General features: G+C 43.4%; 1 protein-coding gene across 1 annotated transcript in view; it reads left to right on the top strand.

The window, feature by feature from the left end:
* GNB1 (G protein subunit beta 1) overlaps window positions 1-22,585 on the top strand; it is a 66,825-nt gene extending 44,240 nt beyond the window's left edge. The window contains exons 6-11 of the mRNA XM_066606835.1: window positions 8,738-8,900; window positions 9,489-9,555; window positions 11,726-11,927; window positions 12,515-12,731; window positions 16,206-16,317; window positions 19,947-22,585. Coding sequence (XP_066462932.1) covers window positions 8,738-8,900; window positions 9,489-9,555; window positions 11,726-11,927; window positions 12,515-12,731; window positions 16,206-16,312 — 756 coding nt within the window. The 3' untranslated portion in view covers window positions 16,313-16,317; window positions 19,947-22,585. The remainder of the gene's footprint in view (window positions 1-8,737; window positions 8,901-9,488; window positions 9,556-11,725; window positions 11,928-12,514; window positions 12,732-16,205; window positions 16,318-19,946) is intronic.
* The last annotated feature ends 859 nt before the right edge of the window (window positions 22,586-23,444 follow it).

The raw sequence follows: 23,444 nt of genomic DNA, 5'->3' as shown, positions 1-23,444 counted from the left end.
ACAGACAACCGTCTGGGTGTCTTCTGGTATACGTGAACAATGCACTATTTGGAACATTTCTTGCAGGAAAAAAAAACTATGTATATAGCTCCAACACTTCTGATAAAAAGAAAAATCTTTATTAGCATACATCCATAAAAAGGTAAAAAACACTCACAGGGACCTATGTGTGTTGGCGAGAAATTAAGCCTTAATCCCAGCATATAGCCTGTATAAGACGCAAGTAATTTAAAGGTAACTGGATAAGACCTAACAAAAGCATGAATACTCCTAGCAACGAATGGGGAAATGAAACGCATGAAAAACATTGAAAATGCAAAAACATTAGTATATGAACATAAGATCAGATCAAAGGTTAGGACCATGGGGATAACTGGTTTTTAACCACATAATCCAATAAGTCTTTGTGGATCACGACTTGGTGAGCTGTGCATTACCTTTTTTCTGTGTGTCCTATTTCTTGCCTGTGTAACATACAGGAATTGGACTACAGGACATGCCAGGAGTTTTCTCTTTTTCATGCAGATCATGGGTCTGTGTGAAAATACGTCAATATGCGTAGCCTTTTGGGCTATAATGGAGGTAGAAGTGGGACAACCACTTTAGGTGAACTTGTTTTTAAAGGTAGGAACAACGCTCCAGACTGACAAACGCAAACTGTGACCTGACGGCCCGGTGATTTATGGGGAGTTATTGCCGTCATGCTTGTACTTTTTAGGGCATGTTCAGCTTCATAATCTGAGCCAAACCATGAAAATGCCAGAACCACCAGATTCAGCACATGCCTGATCAGAGGGACCCCTGTGACTATTACGAGGTCCTTCCAGCGTGCTGGCTGAAATTTTCCTTAATAAAATGGCACCGCTTGCTGCACTTCTACCCCCAAAGGAGCCACCAGCGCAGATGTGAATGTAGGCTTTTCTTTTTTGTGGTCTTGTGACATTGGTCATAAACAGTGACACTAACGCTGTAAAGAAATGCACCTGAATGACAGCCATTATCAAATAGGACCATTGCATCCAGCCGATCCTCTTGTCACTTTCCTGGATGATTCCTGTTCCTTTTCTCCAGTTCTTGGTGTGAATTCTTAGGCCTCCCGCACACAAACGTTTTTGTACCGCGTTTAGCGCTGCCTTTTCAGTGCTGCACTAAACACTGTACAATGCTCCCATTCATCTCAATGGGGCTGTTCACAAATGCATCAATACGCAGAGTCTTTAATGCTGCACTTAGAACATGCATCGCTGTCAGTCTTTGGACGTTTTCAGCCCTGCGTCACCAATGAAAATGAATGGGCAGCGGTTTAGCTGCAGTACCTGAAGAAGAAAAAAAAGAATACTCGACTAGCTGTCTGGATCACCAGCGCTGTTCTCCGGAGCTCCGGGCAGGCGGCTGGCCCTTTGTCAAGCAGACAAAGCATCTATTGCTAGTGATGGGAGTTAAAAACCCCGCCTCCCAGCAAGAGAGCGAACCAATCAGAGCCAATGTATCAATGCACCAATCACAGCCATTCAGTGAATGGCTGTGATTGGTTCATCTAGCGCCGACTGTGATTGGCTGAGCCCGCTGATAGTGGGCTCAGCCAATCAGAACAGTCTCTTGCTGGAGGCGGGGTCTTTAAACCTAATCACTAGCAAAAGATCCTCTGTCAGCAATGACAAGTGCTGGGATCTCTAGAGAACAGCAGCAGGGACCCGGATGGCACCAGCTAGGTGAGGATTGATTTTATTTTTTAGCATTCTTAGCTGTGCTGAAAACACAGCCAAAACATTGTGAAAAAAATGCATGACAACGCTGCTGAAACCACGGTAAACGCAATGTTGAAAAAACGCCTGTGTGAGGGAGGCCTAATGTCTGTCCAGATAATATATTACCAGGCACAATTTAGCTGTAGCCATACATGCTTGTCCCTAATACAGGATGGGAGGATTTGATATTTTCATTAATCTAATGAAACTCCCATCAGAAAACCCAGTACAAACCTTTGAATGTATATAGCATTAGAGTAGTCGGATCAGAGATCAAAAGGGGTACAGTTTCTCCTTAGGGAAAACACTTAATAGTTGTGAGACTTATAAGGCCCTGCATGCTCCTCTGGGAAATTTTAATATGCAAATAGTAAGATGGAACAATGCCTCCACAGCGCCACCTATTGGAAGGTACCATTCTTGCAAGTCAATGTCTGACGTAACAGTCTTCTCCAGAGGAAAAAGATAACGTGTAAAGAGCCATACTGTCTGCATGTGGTTTATCTTTTCCATCTCGAGAAGACTCTGGCTTTGGCTTTATATTCCCAGTCATTGTTGGGCCTGTTAGAAGGAACCATTTGTGCAAGTCATTGTCTGACCTTCTAATAGGTGGCGCTGTAGAGGCATTCTTTCATCCTCCCACTTGCATATACGGTACGTTGAGTTCTAACTGAAGGACGTAGAGTGGAGGGCTTCTGATGTCATATGCAGGATTCTGGCCGGCCTGGCTTCCATCAGCTCTTCCTGCAGCAGGGCTCATGATTTATGGTCGCGGGATACAGGAAACAAATGGTGTGCGCTTGTGTAAACTCTTGTGTGCAGGGCTCTATCTTCAGAGCCGCACAAGTCATACCTGAGTTTCCCAGCTTGTATAGATGTGATATATGAGATCTCTCCATATAGAAGCGTGTATCTGCAATCCTCTCTAAATTGCTTTCAGTTTGCACAATCGTGATTTATAAAGCTGTTGGAGAAAATGGCTCCAGCTGTAATCCGAAGCCGCCTCTGCTGCGAGTCTAATGTAGTATTTCTAGATTAGCAACTTTTCTTCCCTTCCTGGCACTGGTGGTTGGGTTACTCGATGTTAGAGTTCCTGACCTCTTTCATTTGCGGTTTGCAGCTTCTTCCTGTCTCAGTCAACACTTTTTAGCTCTCTGGAGCTGCTTGCATAAGGTTATATTTCATGCTTGGCATACTGCAGGATTAGCAGTATAGAACGCATTCGATTTAATTAGCTGCAAGAGTTTGCATTAAAGAGAAACTTTTAGGTGCCCAATTTAACTTGGGTGTACACATTTAGACATTATTATTTTTTTGGTGGAGGGGGGGGGGGGGGCGTATACTTATACAAGAGGGTAGATAGACACCACATGTCCTTCAACATGCAGTCTGCTACAAGAAGATAGCGCATGTGCAAGGTACTGATGAACAACTACTCACAAGGAGGGTGCCTTATATTAAGGGGGGCAGCTGCCCGGTATTTAATCCTGCAGAATAAAGTAAATACAAGGCATCAGGCTACATGGTACGGGCAATGCGCTATGCCGGCTTACAACCTATTAATGACGCCATACTTGAATCCAGCAGGCTGCCTTGCGCCTCATAGGGGACTAAAACTGGAACTGGCATCCTGGGTTCCTCCAGAGTTCAAAGCCGCACTGCATGTTAGTGATATAAGGTTTTGGTTAACACTTTTAGCCAAAATTGACAAGCTCACAACCCACGTCAAGGGTCCTCGTGTAGTTGTGAATCCCTGCACTAACCTCAATCAAAATCACAGATACAGGAAATATAAACAGACAAAAAATCACAGAAAGTGACCATATACTTACTGATACAAGACAGCAGGTAAAGACCCCACATTTCCCTAAACATGCAGACAACCATAGCCATTTTTTGTCTATTTCCCTTTTCTGTTTTAATGTTCTTTTTGGGGTTTTATAGTTATCGGATAGTTTGCTGGTAGCTCCAAATCTGTTGCCTCAACATAGGTTTTATAAAGAGATCACACTGATTACTTGCTGCCTCCACTAGAGGAGGGTTATTTCATAGGATTCAGTTCATTGTATATACTGTATGCAGGAAGCTCCTCCTTGTGGTCGTTGCAGGTAGTTTTTTAAATCGGGCTATGCAGATGATTTGAATATTCAGAGCACTGTACATTGGCATACCAAAAGTGATGGGATAGCAGTGTGTAAATTGATTACATGGCGTTACTATAGGTGTGATGAAAAAAGTTTGGTACAGTGTTAGCCAGTAAAGCAAAATGTGATTGTTCCCAACAAGAGAAACTAAGTAATCTTGTAGATATGATACCTTTTAATGGCTGACGAAAGTACATGATGCTGTTGGGAGCTTTTCGAATCTCTCGGGGTCCTTCCTCAGACATAATGAAATTGATCCAAAGAGGCATACATATATACCTACACATACCTATGACAAGGCACAGACATGGATTTGATTAATTTTGAACACTGGTCAGAATGCTCATAGCATAGGACATTCCTGTTAAAACAAGGCACCGGTCATTCCATTTCTGAAGTTGTGCTGGCATTTAACATTTTTTGATCCACGGTGTCATGTGTGAAACAGGAATACATTATAGAAGACATTACTGCCCACAGTAGACAGCACAGTGGTTGTCCATGGGTGTTTAATCATTGGGACTGGTGCCGTCTGGCTAGAATTGTCCGTATGAACAGACAAGTGGCTCTGGCAGAAATCACATCCTCTTTCTTTAGCTTCCATAGGGTGTGCGAGCAGAAGACTCACCAGATGTCTCTGATAACCCTGGACACACAGCACTTAACCTTCGCTTGTGAGGTTGCTAACTTGACTCTAGAGGACTGGAACATATGGGGTTGTCCGTTGAATCATGGTAGCAATTGTCTCAGGCTCATGGTAGTTTGTGTGGCATGCAGACCAGCATTAAGGCATGGACCCCAGTTGTGTCCGCAAGACGTTCTGCAGGCAGGTGGTGGTTCTATACTGGTGTGTGATGTCTTCACATGGCGTGGGTTCCCTGGTCCGCCTAAACACGTCATTGATCGATGCCTATAACTAGTGTGAACAAAAAAGTCCTGTGCTCATAGGAACAATTTCAAGATCTAAACAGGACTTACTATTGTGGGAGATCTCTGTCCTTGAGACCTCCCAGAGTCGTTTCAAGGCAAAAATAAATTGGGTTTTGTCCAGGGTTGACCTATGCCTGCTATATTTCGCTGCTTGGTGACCATTTGCAGCCCTTCATGGACTTTATGTACCTCCACAATGATGGGATATCCAGTGAGATAATGCATGATGCTATTGGGCTCATGTTATCCAGAAATGGTTCAAAGCATTATGGAGTGTTACTACAAATGGTGTGGCCTGCATAATAACCTGACATGAGCCCAATTGAGCATTTATGGTGGTGAAAAGGTCCAATTACGCCTGAGATCCTTCAAATATCACAGAGCTGTGTATGACTATCCAGATAGCATCGCTCAACATCACTCAAGACTACTGTCCACTTGTGGAATCAATGCTACTTCAAGTTGCTGCAATTCTTGGGCAAGAGGGGGGTCCTACACAATATTAGTTCCTGTCCCATAACTTTTGGCACATCAGTGTAAAGCTGTATTACAAAAAGATCAGCAGAGAATTATGAATCTTTTTAGGTTACAAAAGATGTTACTACAAAAACTGGTTATGGAGCGTCCAAAAAATGTATCACATTTAAAAAAATGCATGCGATGGTCCCTAAGAGAGCCTTCTGTCAAGACTTTGTTTTCCAAGTAAACCGGGGTTTTTTGTGATGCTTTAAAAAGTGACCACCTGAACCAGAATGGCCACACCAGCTTGTCTAACTACCTGCTGCACACTGCACATTAGTATGTAGTATTAGCCCAAGACTTTACACCTGCTTTGATTGACCCTTGCTGCTCAGATGGGCCATGCTGTGTAGTGTCTACCGATGACTATGCACATTGGGTAGTCAGGGAAACTGTTCAGGCAATCTTGGTTTCTCCAGAACCAGAGGGTCGCTTTAATAGATATGGAACTGTGTTTTTAGTACTATTATGGCCCTGCTCCGAAAAAAGCTGTTGTGTAAATATGCTTGGCGTTAATAAAATCCGTCTCCTTGTTGGTATGCTGGCTTGAAGGCTCCAGATATACTTTACATAACCTATTTATGACGGCAGACTTGTTGGAACGAGGGTTCAAAAAGCATTGTTGAGACTCAACACATTTGGAAGGGGGGAATTTGCACTTTGTACATAATTTTCTGTCTAAGTGTAGATTACGAAATACCTGCTAGTTCTTCTGAAAGCCTTCGGACACGGCAGCAGGGAAAGAAGAGCCATGGAGCGTCTTTGTCGGAGCTTATGCTATTAACATTGGTAAAATGATTGTTCTCAGCAAGAGAAGCCGAGCAATCTTGTAGATATGACACCTTTTAATGGCTAACAAAAATGTTATAGCTAGCTTTTGAACCTCTCGGGATTCTTCCTCAGACCCAAGAAGAATTCTGAGAGGTTGGAAAGCTTGCAGTAACATTATGTATTTTTGTCAGCCATTAAAAGGTATATCTACAAGATTACTTGGTTTCTCTTGCTGGGAACAATCATATTTTGCTCTACTGGCAACACGGTGCCAAACCTTTCATTAACCTTGGTATAATGTTGGTTGGCAGAGGTGTTGGCACAAATAAGGACCCTGCAGGATGACTCCCAAACTGGCAACCAGGGAAGCGCCGTTGTTGGCGTTGCAAGGTATATGATCGGCAGTACAGTCACGCCATCGATGAGTGCTAGCCGGCTCACTAAACTGTTACCTTTCATAAGACGAGTGTTTACAACATAACACGTGCTGGGGAACAGCTTTGTTTGCATATTATACATATCGTATTATGTATGTAGGATCAGGTTTTTTTTTCAACAATGTTAATTGTAACAATGGATACGGGTGACTTCACACCGGCGGTTTTGCTTTCTGTCTAGCTGTTCCATTATGGGAGCAGCAAAACTAAAGAAAACGTTTCCATTTTCTAGCCCATTGAAGCGCTTTGGGGTGGAAGGTTTTCAGTTTCAATCCATTTCTGAACTTTGTCTCCATTCCGTTTTTTACATTGGATCAGGGGCGCAAACTGCTGAGCTTTTGTTTCCAGTTTCGGAAGCTGATCGCACACGGATCCTTTTCTCCAGTTTTCCACATTTCCAGTTTTCTGCATGGTGGTGGTTCTTCAATGAATATGGCTCAGTGGTTAGCACTGCTGCCTTGCAATGCTGGAGTCGTAGGTTCAAATCTCATGAAGAGCGACATCAACATTGAAACATTCCATACAGCCACCATGCCTTGCCAGATTTGAACCTGCAGCTTCATCACCGTTAACCACTCAGCCGCCACACTTGTTTGTTTATTATTCTTGCCCTTCTATTTCTTCAGCAATAAATAAAGATCCAATACAGCCATCACGCTCGGTCAAATCCTACTCCCCCAGCCCTGCAAGGCAGCAGTACTAATAACTGAGCCACCACACCTTGTAAGACTGGGGGTTCTAGGTTCACATCTGACTATGGACAACACCTGCATGGAGGTTTTTGTTCTCTATTTAAGAACAAGTGTGGTGGCTCAGTTAGCACTGTTGCCTTGCAGTGCTGGATTTGTAGGTTCAAATCTGACCAAGGGATGTAAGTGGTTTCCATTTCGCTTCCGTTTTCCATCTTTCTTTTTTTTTTCTCCATTTTTAATGAAAGTGAATCCGTTGAGAACAGCTAGTGTGAATGCAGCCTCCATCTGTTTCTCAAATTTTCATCTACGTTTCGTTTCTATACTGCAACAAAAGCGCTGACTGCTGTACTTTAAAAAAAAAATTTATTTATTTTTTCCCCTTGTTCAAAAAGCTGAATAGGAGATCCTCTTTAAAACGGATCCCTTCACGTCTTTAAATCAGTTTTCATCAGTTTCACTTGGTGTTTTTTTTGTTTTATTTTTGCAGTTGTGTTTTCTGTTAAACTGGATCCACTGGAAAAACAGTCTAGTTTTAAGTTGGGTTTCATATTGTTTAAAGTTGACCTACTATTGTGTTCAATTTATATTGTATTTGCTTTGTTTGCATCTACTTTACCCGGTATAAATACTGTATACAAAATGTGTAGGGGGGTGTGGTATTTACAGACTCCCATTTATTCATGAGGGATGATGTTACTGTTCACTTTTGGGGAAGCAACTGTTCCCTTCTGCAGGGGCCACAAGTTTGACTTCCCAGTATGCTACATACTTGTAATAGTCATGCAACTAGGACAGTAAGTCATTTGCAGCTGCTGCGCCAGTCGCTGTGTAGCTCTAGCCTAAGATCGCAGGGACATTGCAGAGTAATTGAGGTTGGTGCAATTGCACGTTACCCTGACCCGACAATGGGAAGTCATCCAGCCAAATTGGATTTCTTGTGACCGCGGTGTGACCTGTATCCCGGTCAAGGTTAGCTCCTTGATCTGTAGCCCTAGCCTCTTGGTTAACCACGAGGGTCTGTGGTTGCTTGTCCAGGAGTGAGAAATATGCCAAGAGAAATTAACTCAACAGTAATCTTTCATAATTTGTATTTCTTCTTCAGTTATTTCTGCACATGATGATGCGTTATATACAAAGCTGATTTATAGATCTATTTTGCTCCAATGGGTTTTGACACTACAATCTTCTCTCCAACAACCTCACTCATCTCAATGGGCTGTATCCCATATTACAGCTTCAACCCTATTCATTTAAAGAGTCTGAACTGCAATACCAGGCACAGCCACTGGATGAAAGCGGTGCTGTTTCTACAGAAGAAAAGCGGTCCTTGCTTTCCACACCTCATACGACCTCTAGGCAGCACAGCCATGATTTAATACAGACAGCAAAATATCATTTAGCTTTCAGTTGCTGCAAAAAGTAAACTAGAATTGGTGTATTTTTGCCATCTTGTATACCCAAATTGTAACTTTTTTTTTCTTTCTCCATTATTCTAGGTTCATGCAATTCCTTTGCGTTCTTCTTGGGTGATGACGTGCGCTTATGCTCCATCTGGAAACTATGTGGCTTGCGGTGGACTTGATAACATTTGTTCAATTTACAACCTGAAAACCCGTGAAGGAAATGTGAGAGTGAGCCGTGAATTGGCCGGTCACACAGGTGAGTTTCCATAGGCTTTTCTACAGGACATGAAAGACCCCAGAAAAAAAGTGCATGTCAATGTGTTTAAAAAAAAAAGAAAAAGCCACCCAAGCCGCACTGATTTTAATGGGTCCAGGTTTTCTCGCTTTACTCCATTACAAACTCTGAACAGAACTCTATATGTAAATTAGGCCTGCGGTAAAACTGGCCCTGTTGCCCATAACAATCAATCACCATGTGGCTTTCATGTTCGCAAACTGAAGCTGTAATTGGTGACAATGTGTAATAAGACTAGTTTTAGCAGATGAGGCCCACTCTGTGTGCTCAACCCCCGGCAGCTGCTCCCACTTCTGCTCAGGCAGCTTGCAATATGCCTGAAGCAAATCAGTCCATCTTGGTACGCAACGGAAGATAAATGGGATCTAGTGAGGTGGCTGACTGGCTTCCCTTCTGAGAATTGTATGGCTTCTTCTGCCATTGTTGATCTAGGTTGCAGGTTTTTTTCTCTAGAATTGTCTCCCATCTTTCACCTTTTGTAATGTTCGTTCTCTGATCAGTTAACGGGGTATTGATGCGCTGTGCTAACCGCTTTCCTTGTCTTTGTAGGCTATCTGTCCTGCTGTCGTTTTCTGGATGATAACCAAATAATTACCAGCTCTGGAGATACCACTTGGTTAGTATATTATGTATGTAGTGTGGTCAGGCATGGGGATTGCTGCTTCCCCTCTTCTATCTTGTGTTCATTGATGGAATCTGGGGGCTAGACTCCTGCAATCTTAAACCCAACTGGCAGAAGCATTCATCCGAGCGCAGGGCCTGTTCGGCTGTCATCGACCATGTGTTTTCTGGAGCCCGTACACTGCTCTGAGCAAGAAGAAAACAGCGGGGAAAGCACAGCCCTCAGATAAAGTGCTTCTGACGGTTTTAATGGTCAGTGGGGGTCTCACCCAGAAACCCAACGATCAGAAGTTCTTAAGTTTATGAATAGTTGCACTTGAAACCCTTCCCCGACACTCATCATACATGTATGGCGCAGCGGGCTAGAACTTCCGGCGTTACATTGTACATGTACGGCAGTGATTACTGGGGGGCTCAGAAGTAATCAGAGTGGGATCACAGATAGAACTTGGTCATGGTCCTGCAGCAACCACTAGAAATGAGCTTAGCGGTCAATGCAGACAGCGGCATCTAGAGGGTTCGGAGAGGGCTCCCTCCTTCACCCCATCAACACTTTTGAGATACGAACACGGGGTGCTGATGGGTACCACAGAAACCGGAGATCAAATCATGACCTCCAGGTCTGCCTCGTACAGCGGCCTGTCATCGAATCGCTCCAGGCCCGTCTAGCTGGTGTTAGTGGTCTTTGCTAGTGGTCCTAATAATGTGACTCGACCGTGTGTTATATATTTGGTATTGCTGCAGAATAAGGATAACCTCACCTATACTGCACGATAAATGGGTTCTAAATAAAATTTATGTGGTGTCTCTGAACTTGACAATGGAAAACTGGTCCAATAAAAGGGAGGCCCTAAAATCAACAAGATGCTCCTTTACTTCTGTTTTGAGTCATGTTGCACACTAAGGCCACGTGGAATATTTATAAAAGCTTGTGATTCAGGGTATTACATTTAGGCCGACTGCACACGGCCGTGACGGGCTCCGCCGCGTGAACTCTGCGGCGGAGCCCGTCATGGCGCCCTCCAGAGACCCCAAACTTACCTGCGGATCCAGCGTCCTCGCTCCCGCATGACGCTTCGGCGTGACGCGCCGGCCACGTCACATGACGCGGCGGTAGGCGGAGAGGTGATTTCACGCTACAGCGGAAGATAGCGTGAACGGACGGCTTCCATGGACTGCAATGGAAGCCGTCTGCTCGTACACCCGCGGCAAATAGAGCATGCCGCGGGTGAGGACGGGAGATTTCACTGTGCGGAATTCCGCGGTGGAATTCTGCACCGTGAGCATTGTGCTATTAGGTTCAATAGAATCTAATAGCTGCGGGCACCGCGGCGGATAATACGCAGCGGAAATCCGTCCGTGGGAAGGAGTCCTTAGTTTTGTTCGTCTTATTTCTGTTACTGAAAATATATTAAAATCAAAAACCTGCAAGAAAGACCTTTTCAAATTTATCCCCCACTTTGCTTTAGTTCCTGTGTAAAGCCTAAAGAGTTTAGAATTTGTAAATGCTGTTTTAAAAAACTTAGCGGGGTGCACTTCTTAAAATGGGTATATGTGTGTGTATGTATGTGTGTAATAAATATATATGACACACACATGCATACGTACACCCCTATACCTCTTGGTCACATCAGAACTGAATTGGTCCATTTAGAGCATGTTTTGGATCGTTTCATCAAGAATTACCGCTATAATTACACGCTCTCTGATGTCCAACATAAATAAAAGGATGCTTTCCAAATGGTGCCAACATACAGCGCGCATATGATACATATTTAACTAGATAAATGTTAGTTTTGCGCGGTCGGATTATCTGTCCTGCAACCAAAATAAACCTACGTTTTTGAGAACTACAAATTTTTCAAAAAGTTCTGTATATAAAGGATATTTTCTTTAAATGCAAAATGTATCAACGAAAAGTCACCACTAACCTAATGTACAGCGTGTCACGAACAAACTTTGTCGGAACCCCTTGCAATAAGTAAAGACATTCCATAGTTTTTACCACTTGAGGTGACAGCGTCAGACTTGTAGAATGGGCCCAGTAGAAGGCTGAAACTGGCTGCAGGGGGAAGTGGTTACATGTTGTCATAAACCATGGAATCTGTTCAATATTTGGTCCCTGAATCCTCCAATAATGTCTTTCCCTTCTCCCTTGTATGCAGCGCTCTTTGGGACATTGAAACCGGCCAGCAGACAACCACCTTTACTGGACACACCGGGGATGTAATGAGTCTGTCCCTCGCTCCAGATTCTAGGTGCTTTGTGTCTGGGGCCTGCGATGCCTCAGCCAAACTTTGGGATATCCGGGAAGGGATGTGCCGACAGACCTTCACTGGCCACGAGTCTGACATAAATGCTATCTGTGTAAGTATTCTCTATTTACAGAAAGGGTTAAAAGCTGTGTCTGTATTCTTCATGCCCAAACTAATTAGGTAAAAACCTACTTTTTTAATTTTTGTTTATAGATCTGTTTTGGATCTGTTCTTGGTTTTGTCTAATTAAACGTATGAAAACTGTGCTGCAGGCGAGGCTGTCTATAGACTTCATGTGGTTTTATCCCTCCTCCTCCTCCTCCCAAGAGAGATTTCCACATGAAGTCATTGCCACGATTGCATGATCCCTGCTATAGAAGACTGATGCCACAACGTGTCTTACAATAGTGATGGAGTACATTGCTCTAGATCACCAGTATTGTCCATGCCAACTTGTCAGGTGCAGCTTATGTATTTGGAAGGGCCTTTCACATTTAATGGCCATCATTTTGTACCCGTACGTCACATTAACTGCCCGTATAAAAGCTATTTAACCAGTGCCAGTCAATATACTGCTTGTTGGCATTCGTTACGATGGGCAAGAATCGGGCTGCATAAATGCCACTAGAGATGGAAGTAGTCTATTTACTGAACGCCTTCCCTTTTTGTGCTAATATTCCTAATCTTTCTGTCTTTCAGTTCTTCCCCAATGGTAACGCTTTTGCCACTGGCTCAGACGATGCCACATGCAGGCTTTTTGACCTTCGTGCAGACCAGGAGCTGATGGTTTACTCTCATGACAATATCATCTGTGGCATCACCTCAGTAGCATTCTCAAAGAGCGGACGCCTCCTTTTAGCCGGTTATGACGATTTCAATTGCAATGTCTGGGACACACTTAAGGCTGACAGAGCAGGTATTACTGTATACAGATAATCTTCGTATTCTGACTGATATAAACACTTGGGGTATTCCTTATACTGCTGTACACCTTTCTACCCGAATTCCATATGTAGAAAGCTTGATCCACTTGTTATAAAACAGTCTTGAACTTTCTCTGAACGTTAAAGGGAAACTTTTTTTCTATATACTTGACGTAGTGTGGATGTCCTAAAGAGAACTGCTTGTCTCTGGGCTGGAGAGCAGCTCTGACTCTGAGGGGCTCAATATGAAATTGGTTGGAATATGGACTCAGACAGGAATTTGTAATTGTCCATAATTCAACGAACATGTTTGAGATTACAACACGCTGGAGCGTCCGCTGCTGTTTTGTGACAACTGTGAATATGGGAGCCGCATAATGGGCCATATGTGCCGAAACCGGCACAGCAGTAATGCATTCATTAAAGGAGATGTCCCGAGGCAGCAAGTGGGTCTATACACTTCTGTATGGCCATAATAATGCACTTTGTAATGTACATTGTGCATTAATTATGAGCCATACAGAAGTTATAAAAAGTTTTATACTTACCTGCTCCGTTGCTGGCGTCCTCGTCTCCATGGAGCCGACTAATTTTTGGCCTCCGATGGCCAAATTAGCCGCGCTTGCGCAGTCCGGGTCTTCTGCAGTCTTCTATGGGGCTCCGTGTAGCTCCGTGTAGCTCCGCCCCGTCACGTGCCGATTCCAGCCAATCAGGAGGCTGGAATCGGCAGTGGACCGCACAGAAGAGCTGCGGTCCACGGAGGAAGAGGCCATCTTCAGCGGTGAGTAGAGAAGTCACCGGAGCGCGGGGATTAAGGTAAGCGCTCCGGTGAGCTTTCTTTACCTCCCTGCATCGGGGTTGTCTCGCGCCGAACGGGGGGGGGGTTGAAAAAAAAAAAAACCCGTTTCGGCGCGGGACAACCCCTTTAAAGCATTATTCCCACGTCTGCAGGTTATCTCTTATCCACAGGATAGGGGATTACTTGCTGGCCAGTGAGGGTCAGATTGCTGGACCCCCATCAATCCAGACACATCACACGCATTGTGTCTTGAACTTTTGACAGTAGTGGCTACGCATGTGCCACACTGCGCCATTCACTTCAGTGTAACCCCAGAGATGGCGGAGTTCAATCCCTGGCAGTTCCATTGAAGATTGCTGAACACTTGAACTCTTATCTCTATCAGTTCACAATAAAGGGAACGGTGTGGTGACACATTTACAGCCACCTTCAAACTTCAGGGGTGTGATTTCTCCAGATTGATGGGGACCTGGTGATTGGACCCCCACCATTAACAACATTTTTATGTGGTACCAGGATTCAGTCCTCTAATGTTTACCAGGACCACAGCAACAGGGACAGCTCTTACCCCATCTCTTAATACATCTGCAGTGTCCTCTGGCCATTGAATAAGGCCTCATGCCCATGGGCGGGTGGGATTCTGACCCTGCCCGCGGGCGAGGACCCTGCATACCTGTTTGGGGAGGTGGCGCGGACCCCTGTACTTCCAGGTTTTCTGTACTGCGAATGGTCCGCACGGCTCGCTGTCGTACATCCGCAGTGCAGATTTATTTATCTTATTGTTTTTTAAATCTCCTACTTCCCCGCAGCCCGACCGCAATGTAATTGTGGACTGGCTGGCTTCCATTGACATTATTGGAAGCCGTCCGTGTGGGATCCGCACTAAAACGGAGCATGCTGCTGTTTTGTTTTTCTCTTTTTCCGGACCAAAAGGTCTGCAAATTAAATCTGCATGCCTTATTTCATTTGCAGACGCCCGTGTTTCCCTATGGGCGGCTTCACTTGCGGGTGACTAGTGGATTCCGCAAATCAAATCCGCATGTGGACATTGGGCCTAAATGGTTAATCAGTGTTCATACGCGTTATGGAAAACCTGGAAATGTCATGGAATTTTCTGATTTGTCATGGGTCTTTGTTTTTTGTCATGGAATGTTTTCTGAGTAGTAATAATAATTTCTTGTGTGTTTTTATTTCTTTTTGTCCATAATTTCTTTATTCCATTACGATCCAGTATTGCGTTTAACACTAAAGGCCAAAGGAACAAAGAAATGGTTTTGGATGAGCAGAGCTAAAAACACAAGAATCTCAATACTCAGTCTTTAAAAATGCAAAAATATTCCAGATTTTGAAGTGCATTGAAGTTTTTGTTCTCAACCGGTTTCATGGTTGGGGATTTTTTTATTTATATATATATATATTTAACTGGAAATAGCTTGACTAGCAGGGGGTGGCTTTTATTATTTTTGTATATAAAAAAATGAGTGCCTTCACACTTGCGAGAAAATTGCACATTTTTTGAGCAATGTGAAGGCGCCGAATTATGAAACCAATGATTTTCAAGGGTTTCCTTCACATTTGTGATATCACTCATGCGATGTTGTGAGGAAAAGGTGACATGCCCTGTCTTACTGTATCTTGCGTGTTTTTGTTTTTTTTAATCTTCCGTGTTTCCATGTGGAACCTCCTTTTTATCGCATCGCAAGTTCCCATTTTCGTGCAATGTGTTTTTGTCATTAGAAAGTCCTATTGACTCCTGCGCTAAAAAATTGCAGCAGAATCGCTCGAAAATTACAAGTGGCAGACATGTTTTTGCGAGAAAAAGCAAATGTTGATGACAATCGCAGGGGAAAAGCTTTGATTTTTGCCATGATTTACACGCGGTTCGGGAGCCCTAAACCTCTGATTTTGCATGTATTTTGAGTTCCGTGAGTGTCATTTAAAATCAAGATTTTGTCTTAGAAAAAGGTTTTCGAAAGCCTGTATGAACCCTGTTTATGGAGATGAGCTGGACTGGTGGTTGTAAAGACATTACTGTCCAGCTCCCACCATCCCCAAGATACATTGTTGCATGGGATACATTATAAATGTATGAACCTCCTCTGCCCATTTAATCGGCTCTCTACCTCCTGCCTTGGATCATCCCTGTAGTTCCTGACACACGAGGATCTGACCTTGCTATGGGTCTTCATGCAGGCGCTTTGTTTGCTTTCAGGAAGCGCTTATTGATCTCTGTCAGTATAACCGCCTCCCGAAAGCATATCTTCTGTACAGGGAAAGTGGCGGCAGGTTGTGTATCGGATCTCGCGCTTTGCGATGAAATAAGCATTTGTTTCGTCTTTTCGCCGCCGCTTTCTCTGCGCTGGTTATCTACAAGCTGACTCCCAGAACACCATCCGCACATAATTGTTTAGTCTATAGGTGTCGATGGTGTCCATAAGGACTCCCGGTTTGTAGGGAAGGGGGGCCGTCTACGTAAATGTGGTCCGGAATGGCTTCCAGCAGTCTGGCCAGCTGTTAGTGCGGCGAGCGTTCTGATGGCATTGTGAATTATTTAGGCCATGGGGTTACTCATGCATTCCTAATGTAGTCTGCTGCCGAGATCAGCAGACAGGGTGTTAATATCCTAACCTTGCTGAGCTCACACACTTTCCAATGTTTGTCTTTCAAGGTGTCCTTGCTGGTCACGATAACCGTGTAAGTTGCTTGGGAGTGACAGATGATGGCATGGCAGTGGCAACAGGGTCATGGGACAGCTTCCTCAAGATTTGGAACTAAAGTCTGTAAGTATCAACAACGGTATCCATCCTTCCTGACATGTTTACTTCTCTCCAGCAAGTCCATCCAAATGTTTGGTAAACAGGACAGAATTTTTTAAACTATTCCGATTCCTGGCAAATGTCACTTATTGAGGGGCCCTTTGTCAGCGTGTATAAATAAAGATAAGGAGAAGTGCCAGCATTTACGAAATGTGAAGCCAAACGGAGGTTGCTTACAGTTTCACAGCGACCACACGGACATTGAGCGCCGGCGTAATTCACACTGCATACTGGCAGTCCAACCATCCCTTACGGTGTTTTGGGGAATTGGGTGTCTGCAAGAAGGGAAGCATGATCCTACAGTTTGCATTCTCCCTTGCGCTAGGATGCATTCTTGTTTTAAGGAGAGAATGACAAATGAAAGCACAGTTCATAAGATGTTAGGGCGGAAATTATATAGTGATTAACTAACTTTAAGGCCCTAACACATCACAGGTTTGATATGGAATCCGCGCCGATTCTGCAGCCAATCTGCAACCCATTACTAGTAATAAGAGCCCACGTTGTAGTCCAGACAGGGTTTATTCTTTTTCGCATGTGGATTTCAAATCTGTGCGGGAAAAGTGATATTGTGTTACTTGACGTGGATCCCGTGCTGTTTCTGCGTCAGGAAATCCGCATGTGGATTTGTCCCTTTTGCGACATTTGCATGTGTATCTGCGACAGTACATTTGCATACCATTGGCAGAATTCATGCAAAAAAAACCTCAGATTCTGGCGTGTAAACGTACCCTAAAGGGGATTTCTGGCCACTTAAAAAAAAATTTTTTTTTTAAATTTACAATGCTTTAAAATAAAGGTAGTAGTATGTACCTTACGGATCCTCTGCTGCTCCCGTCCATCGCTTTCCAGGTCTCCTTTCTACTTAAATTTTCTCTTGCGTCCAATGTGTTTTTCCTCTGACTCCTCCAAGCTCACCCCTGTTCCCTCAGACCAAACCTTCCATCTGATTTTTGAGTCTAATCAACTTGAAGATGTTGCGCCAAAATCTAAAGTTATCCCCTATCCACAGGGGGTCTGTGATTTATAACGTTCCCAGCAGCTCCCTCCATATTGCAAGGCTGAAGTAGGCAAACTGTTTACAATGGAGCCAATGTTTCTACATCTCCCATAAGGCAGTGATTACGACACAAGCGCAGGAGACTAGCTTTAAAGTTCCGTCCGGGAGGTATTGAGTTCGTGTGTCTAAGTGGTTCCCATCTGTCCGTGACAGTTGCTGGCGGTTTGATGCTCTTGGAGCGCCATGATTTGCATATGATGGAGCTGACGAGCCCTGTAGCTGTTCTGGACAACTGTCTATACGAGGCAACCGGTGTAGCCCTTCCAGACCCCCAAGGCTGTTATGTTCCCAGTGCTCCAAACCATGTATAAGTTCTCCTTTGCTTCTTAAAAGCTGCTAAGTTCATCATCTTGTCTGAATAGATGGACTACTTTACCCCAGAGGACTGATTTTGGAGATCTTGCGGTGCCAATAATGGAGCTCATTGCTCAGCCTCCAGAAACCTCCAGTGATCGCTTGACCTCATGGTCCACTTTTCCTTACCTCCTGCCATGACCTCTGTGTCTTGAGCCCTGGAGTAATCTTTTTTTTTTTTTTTTTTTTTTACAGCCATGCAAGTCACCCTCTCCAATCTTTGTCTTGCCAAGGATGGGTCCTAAACTCCTCCATGGTTCCCCCTGTACTTCGCCATTCTTTTTGTTTCCTTTCTCCCCGCACTTTTCTTCATAGGTGATGCTCTACACACCTGCACAGACTGATTAGTTCACAACGTCCTCCTGCTGTCTGAGGTTGGCATTGGTCATCCTGGACTTCGGAACCCACTACGCAACCACTATATAATTGTTGCTACTCATTGTTTGGGACGCTCTTCGGACGTTTTACGGAATGTCTCGCCACTTGGCGTTTATATCTGTCTGTGTCTGAATCCTACATGGCTTGGTGTGCTGCTGTTGTATTGAAACTTCTAATATAGTTTTGAATTAAAATAACACATTTTAGAATTGGTAGAAGTTGCCTACATCCTGCCCGTTTTCACACCTGATCTTTCAGTTTAAGGCCACTTTCACATGCGACTGGCAAAGTGCCGCGATTTTACTTTAGTTTTCGGACACAAGTTCCTGCCTCCGACAGTGGGTTTTAGTGCACCCCTTCATTGTGATAGTTGATGAGCTACACTAAACGAGATAAAATAACGTGCCTGTCAGCGAGGCCCCATAGAAATCAATGGGGGCGTTTTGGACACTGCGGTAAGAATCGCATGTGTGAGCGGCCTCAAGTGCAAGGTCATTCTATTTAAATGAACGCATCTAGAAATACGTTTTAAAATGTGTGGGGTTTTTTTTTGGGGGGGGGGGGGGGATTTAAAAACCTTTCCAGCAGCTCACGGAGGTTTTATACTGCTTGCTTCTTTTTTAGTATCAAACACTAAGTGGGGTATGTGATGCTATTTTTTGTACACCTCTGAAGATAGAAGGGAGGCCCATCTAAACCACAGCATGAGGGTGCACTTTATCTCGTGTGTTCTATGACTAGCTTGGGTATACGATTTAGTCTGGGCTTGTAGGTCTGTCCATCAAACCACCAAAATTCATAGTCTTGACTTTCTGGATCATGTCGCCTTTTCAGGACATTGGGGAATCATGAGGTTCCAAGATCACACAAAGAGGGTTATACAAGTGGCAAAGTGCCTTGGAACACTGCACAGTGACCCTGGTTGGTACTACAGGCGGAGTCTTATTGAAATGAATGGGACTCAGTCTGCAATACCACCCTGGGCCACTGCGCAATGTATGGAGCTGACTACTTACAGTAAAACTTCTAGTAGAGCAGCTACCCCTTTAACCTTTTCATATCCACAAGTACAGTTGTGTGGGTCTTATCGGGGCTGGGGGGGAGAAGTGTTGCAGAGCTGTAAATATTGACTCCTGCTTTTTCTAAGCTCAGGGGGTTGAGGCACTTAAGCCTGACAGCCATCCAAACCAATATCGACCCAGTGCTTTTACACAGGAGCGATGGTCATTCAGTGGCTGGAGCGCGCTTCCATTCACAGTGAACAGGCAGTCGTTCAAAGATGAGCTACCTGTTAACACTGAGCAAGAAGTCGCTCATTAGTCGCTTCATTTCAATTGGATCTGCTCCAGTGAACCCTTTCCGTGCACAGTAGTGTTGGTAAATGCATAGAGGTGGAAGATTCTGGCAGCCAGGAGGTGGTGCAGGGGCTTCTGGGAACTGTAGTTTCCCAGTTAGAAATATTGGCCCCATGGTCTGAGCAATAGGAACACCTTGTCTAGGAGGAAAACTTCTCCAGTGGGAGTAACGACGTGTAAATATTTAGAAGGGAGGCACGTACGTAGTAAGCTTTATTTGGGCATGTAGCCTTCTATTTTATGATAGTAGGACGGTACTGGCGTGTGGGACAATCCCTTTAAGTGTGAGCAGCATTAAATAGTTTTATGGCCCCAGAACATGTCAATCGTCACCATGTAACCTGTCAAATTGGGTTTCTGCTTTTTAAAGAAAATCTACCGTAACGTTTAAAGAGCCCATTGTCATTTTAGTGTGTTAAGAAATTTCTTTCTTCTTGCCTCCTCAGACACCCAGCGGACTTCTCCATGACTGGAAGAGCATTCCAACCTTCGAAATTTTAAATCATAGCATATCCGATCCAACCATACTAACGTGGACACCCACTCTCCCTACTCCCATACATCAAAGGGCAGAACCTCTCCTCTCATTTTTGCTGAAAACAAGAGCACAATTATTTGCTATAGGAAGAATTGTTTTGTGGTTCTGAAACCGAGAATTGTGCATTCCTTTTGGGACCATTATTTTTAATTTTCTTTTTTTTTCTTTGTTCATCCCTTTCGTTCATCTTTTTTTTTGTCTTGAATAATGATACAAAACACTATGCGCCGTAAGAGATAACCAACAACTAGCTAGATCGAGCATACAGTCAATTTCATGAATGTCAATCTGAAGGTTCTAGAACAGCGAGTCTGGTTTCCTTTCTTCATTCTCTTAAGGCCAGATGTTAATGTGAGAACTGCAGTACAGAATTGTGAAATAACAGTTAACAGGTTTTCTTTTTGTTTTTTCGTCTTTTTTTATTTTTTGCCCTCTTTATGGTCCATTAAGTGAAGGTGGGATGTGATAGATCTGTAAGTCAGGGCCTCTTAAAAATCTGTCAAATGTCCCTGTATTGTCTATTGTATAAAACAAAAATCTGTTGCACAGGTACAGAACCCTATGAACATTAAAGAGCATCTTAAGACATCCACGTGCTCTCCATGTAATGGTCATATGTGAAATCTGTCAACCCTCCCCCGGGTAGGTTGCTCCAGTAATTGAGTTACTTTTGAGCACCAACTGCTTGGGAAAATGTAGTAACCCAATACCTGGAGTGCCTTCACAATCTTTTGTCATCTTAAGAATATTTGACCGTCCATGTTGGGACGCTGCAACAGATGTGACTGGAGTGTTGGAAGGACTCGGTTAACCATGTACAGTTCTTTATACCACCGATGCCAATGAACTGTGTTCTGTTCTACGAATGCATCTTCACCACTCCACCTTCTCCTCTTGCACCCAACACACTATTAGAGCTCCTTTCAGGGATCGAGAGCATGCAAGATTGCAGAGCAATGTTCAGCTCACCCTTTGCTATTGAGGTCAACCCATAGTTCTTGTTTATATATATATGTATATTTTTTTCTGGGTGGGGACAAGATTGATTTCCCTTTTTTTTAGAGCCAAGCTGGCAGCATCATCTCTAGTATATTATAAGCACCTACATCAAGCACCAGTCATGTGGTTTGTTTAGTGTGCTCCTTTTTGAGCAAAGACATGTACTTCTAGATGGGCATCTAGTAGTCTTGTTGGTGCTGTATGCTGTTGCCAGACCCTTTTTTTTTTTTTTTTTGTTAATTTTGTCCTTCACAGTTTTAACACATGTCAAATCCTTTATTCACGTAAAATCTGACCCGTTCAGATCCATGTTCCCTCCGAACACTTGAGAAGAGATAAATAAGAAACGTCCAAGGGTATAAATCATGAACACTACCCTGGGTCCCGTAATTGATAGATTTAGGAGCAGCAGCCGTGGACAGAGAAGTACATGTCTGTACTCTTTTTGGATTCTAAAGTCAGATGTGTATGAAATGATGTACAAATTTAATGTTTTTTGAAAATAATGATCTTGAACTTTCTAAGTTAAAACTTAAGAAAGCTTTTATTCTTCTGTTGGCGGGGGGTGGGGGTGTGTTTGCCATAGGGATGGGTTTTCCTCTTAAGATTGCATGCTGTAGAGTTGCTTAATAATGTGCAAATAGAGAGTCCTTAGATGTTTTTGGTTTTTTTTTTCCTTTTTATTTTATTTTCTTTTTTTTCCTTTTCTTTTCTTTTTTTTTTTTTTTTTTTTTACTTAAAAGAAATAACCTGTTTAAAGAGAATAAAATAACTATTGCGGTTGTGCTCATTTTTTTTATAATCACAGCTACTCCTATGTATACATATTAAAAAAAAATAAAATAAAAGTTCAGTGCAAAAAATGAGCACTTTGATGAGTAGCTTAATTCACTTTTTTTTTAACAAATAAAAAAAAAAAACATCCTGTTCAAACGATTGCATAAAATCAATGAAACAAAAAAATAAAAAGATTTTTCAGGAAAGGTTGGGAAATGTGAAATTAAACTTTGACCCTGGTTTAAGTTGATGCTTCTCAGCCTGTTCTTGTAGAAAGAGGATCTTGCATCTGATTTGTTTTGTTCTTCCAAGAACAGCTCTTCCCCCTTCTTAAATCCCACCCCCCTCCCCCCTGTTCTGTTCAAGCCTATTTGTTACTGTAGAGATCTGGACACCAATACACAAGGAGCTGCACCTCTGTTCCACGGTCTGTGCAGTAAGAAAGTAGCACACTTTTAATTTCATTAGCTTCTTCCTAATTGTATATGATCGATACTCAACCTTTAGCAGTAGAGGCTTTTTATTTTTTTTTTCTCCTCTTTCTGTACAAAAAAAGTGCTGTAATTGTGCGTTAGGCCGGGAACTGGCAAAGAAAGATGCCCCGCCCACTTCTTGCATAAATTACTATGTAGAGCTCTCTTGCACCCCCTACTCCCTTTCACCTTTTGTATTTAATTTTAAAGTCAGTGTACTACAAGAACGCTGGATGCAAGATAGATACTATATTAAAATGTACTGTTATTTAAGATGTAATAAAGCAGTTTGACATGAGTTTATTCCTTGTGATGAGTCTCTTATTCCATGGGAGCTGGATGAAGAGAACTCGGAGCACCGTGATGCTATTGGGAATGGATTGGAGCCATTTGGGCCGGTTTTAGGTGAGCGTATCACAGCTGTATTTGTACATCCATAATATGAGGCGTGTACTGGCGTCACGGTGGGACTTACAGACCCAAATTCGAAACTTCTGGGTCGTTGTGATACTCAACTTGGGAAGGTGAAGTCTACGGTTGGATTTGTGGCCGTCATACATTTGGTGAAACTGGCCTTGCGGTGCACATGTGCCGGTTCACAAGCAAAGTATTTGTGGATTCTGAAACCGAAAATCTGCAGCAAAGTACAATGTAAGTGAATGCGGTATTCCAAATCTCACTCGGGACCCCTTAACACAGGCCGATAAATCGCTCACTGTGGATGCATGCCCCGACTGAATGGCGCATGTAAATCCATTCACTCATCGTTAAGTTTGTTCATGCCGGTCAGCTCTGTAAACAGGCAGTCATGCACTTATTACTGTGAATGGAGGTGGGCAGCCAGGAGTAATCCCCTGCCGGCACCACCTCCATTCACTAGTGATGCTTGTTCCTGTATAAATCACAGGAACGCTTAGGGGGCGACCTGTTGGGCATCTGGCCCTTACAGGTCGTCCCGTCTAAAAGAGCCCTTAGTCTATTGTGAACCAAACTTTCTACAGATTTTAGAGCATGCTAAAGACTTTCTAGACTTGCTGATTTCATCCATTGCAAAATTCCAGGGTTTCTGTGTTTTTTGGGTTTTTTTTAAAGGGAACCTGTTGGGTCCATTATGCACCCTCTTATTTTTGTGGTCAGTCACTTAGGAGTTAGTATGA

Source organism: Eleutherodactylus coqui, chromosome 6, assembly GCF_035609145.1.
Source record: "Eleutherodactylus coqui strain aEleCoq1 chromosome 6, aEleCoq1.hap1, whole genome shotgun sequence".
In the NCBI taxonomy this organism is placed as follows: domain Eukaryota; kingdom Metazoa; phylum Chordata; class Amphibia; order Anura; family Eleutherodactylidae; genus Eleutherodactylus; species Eleutherodactylus coqui.
This window is presented reverse-complemented; position numbering and strand designations above follow the sequence as displayed.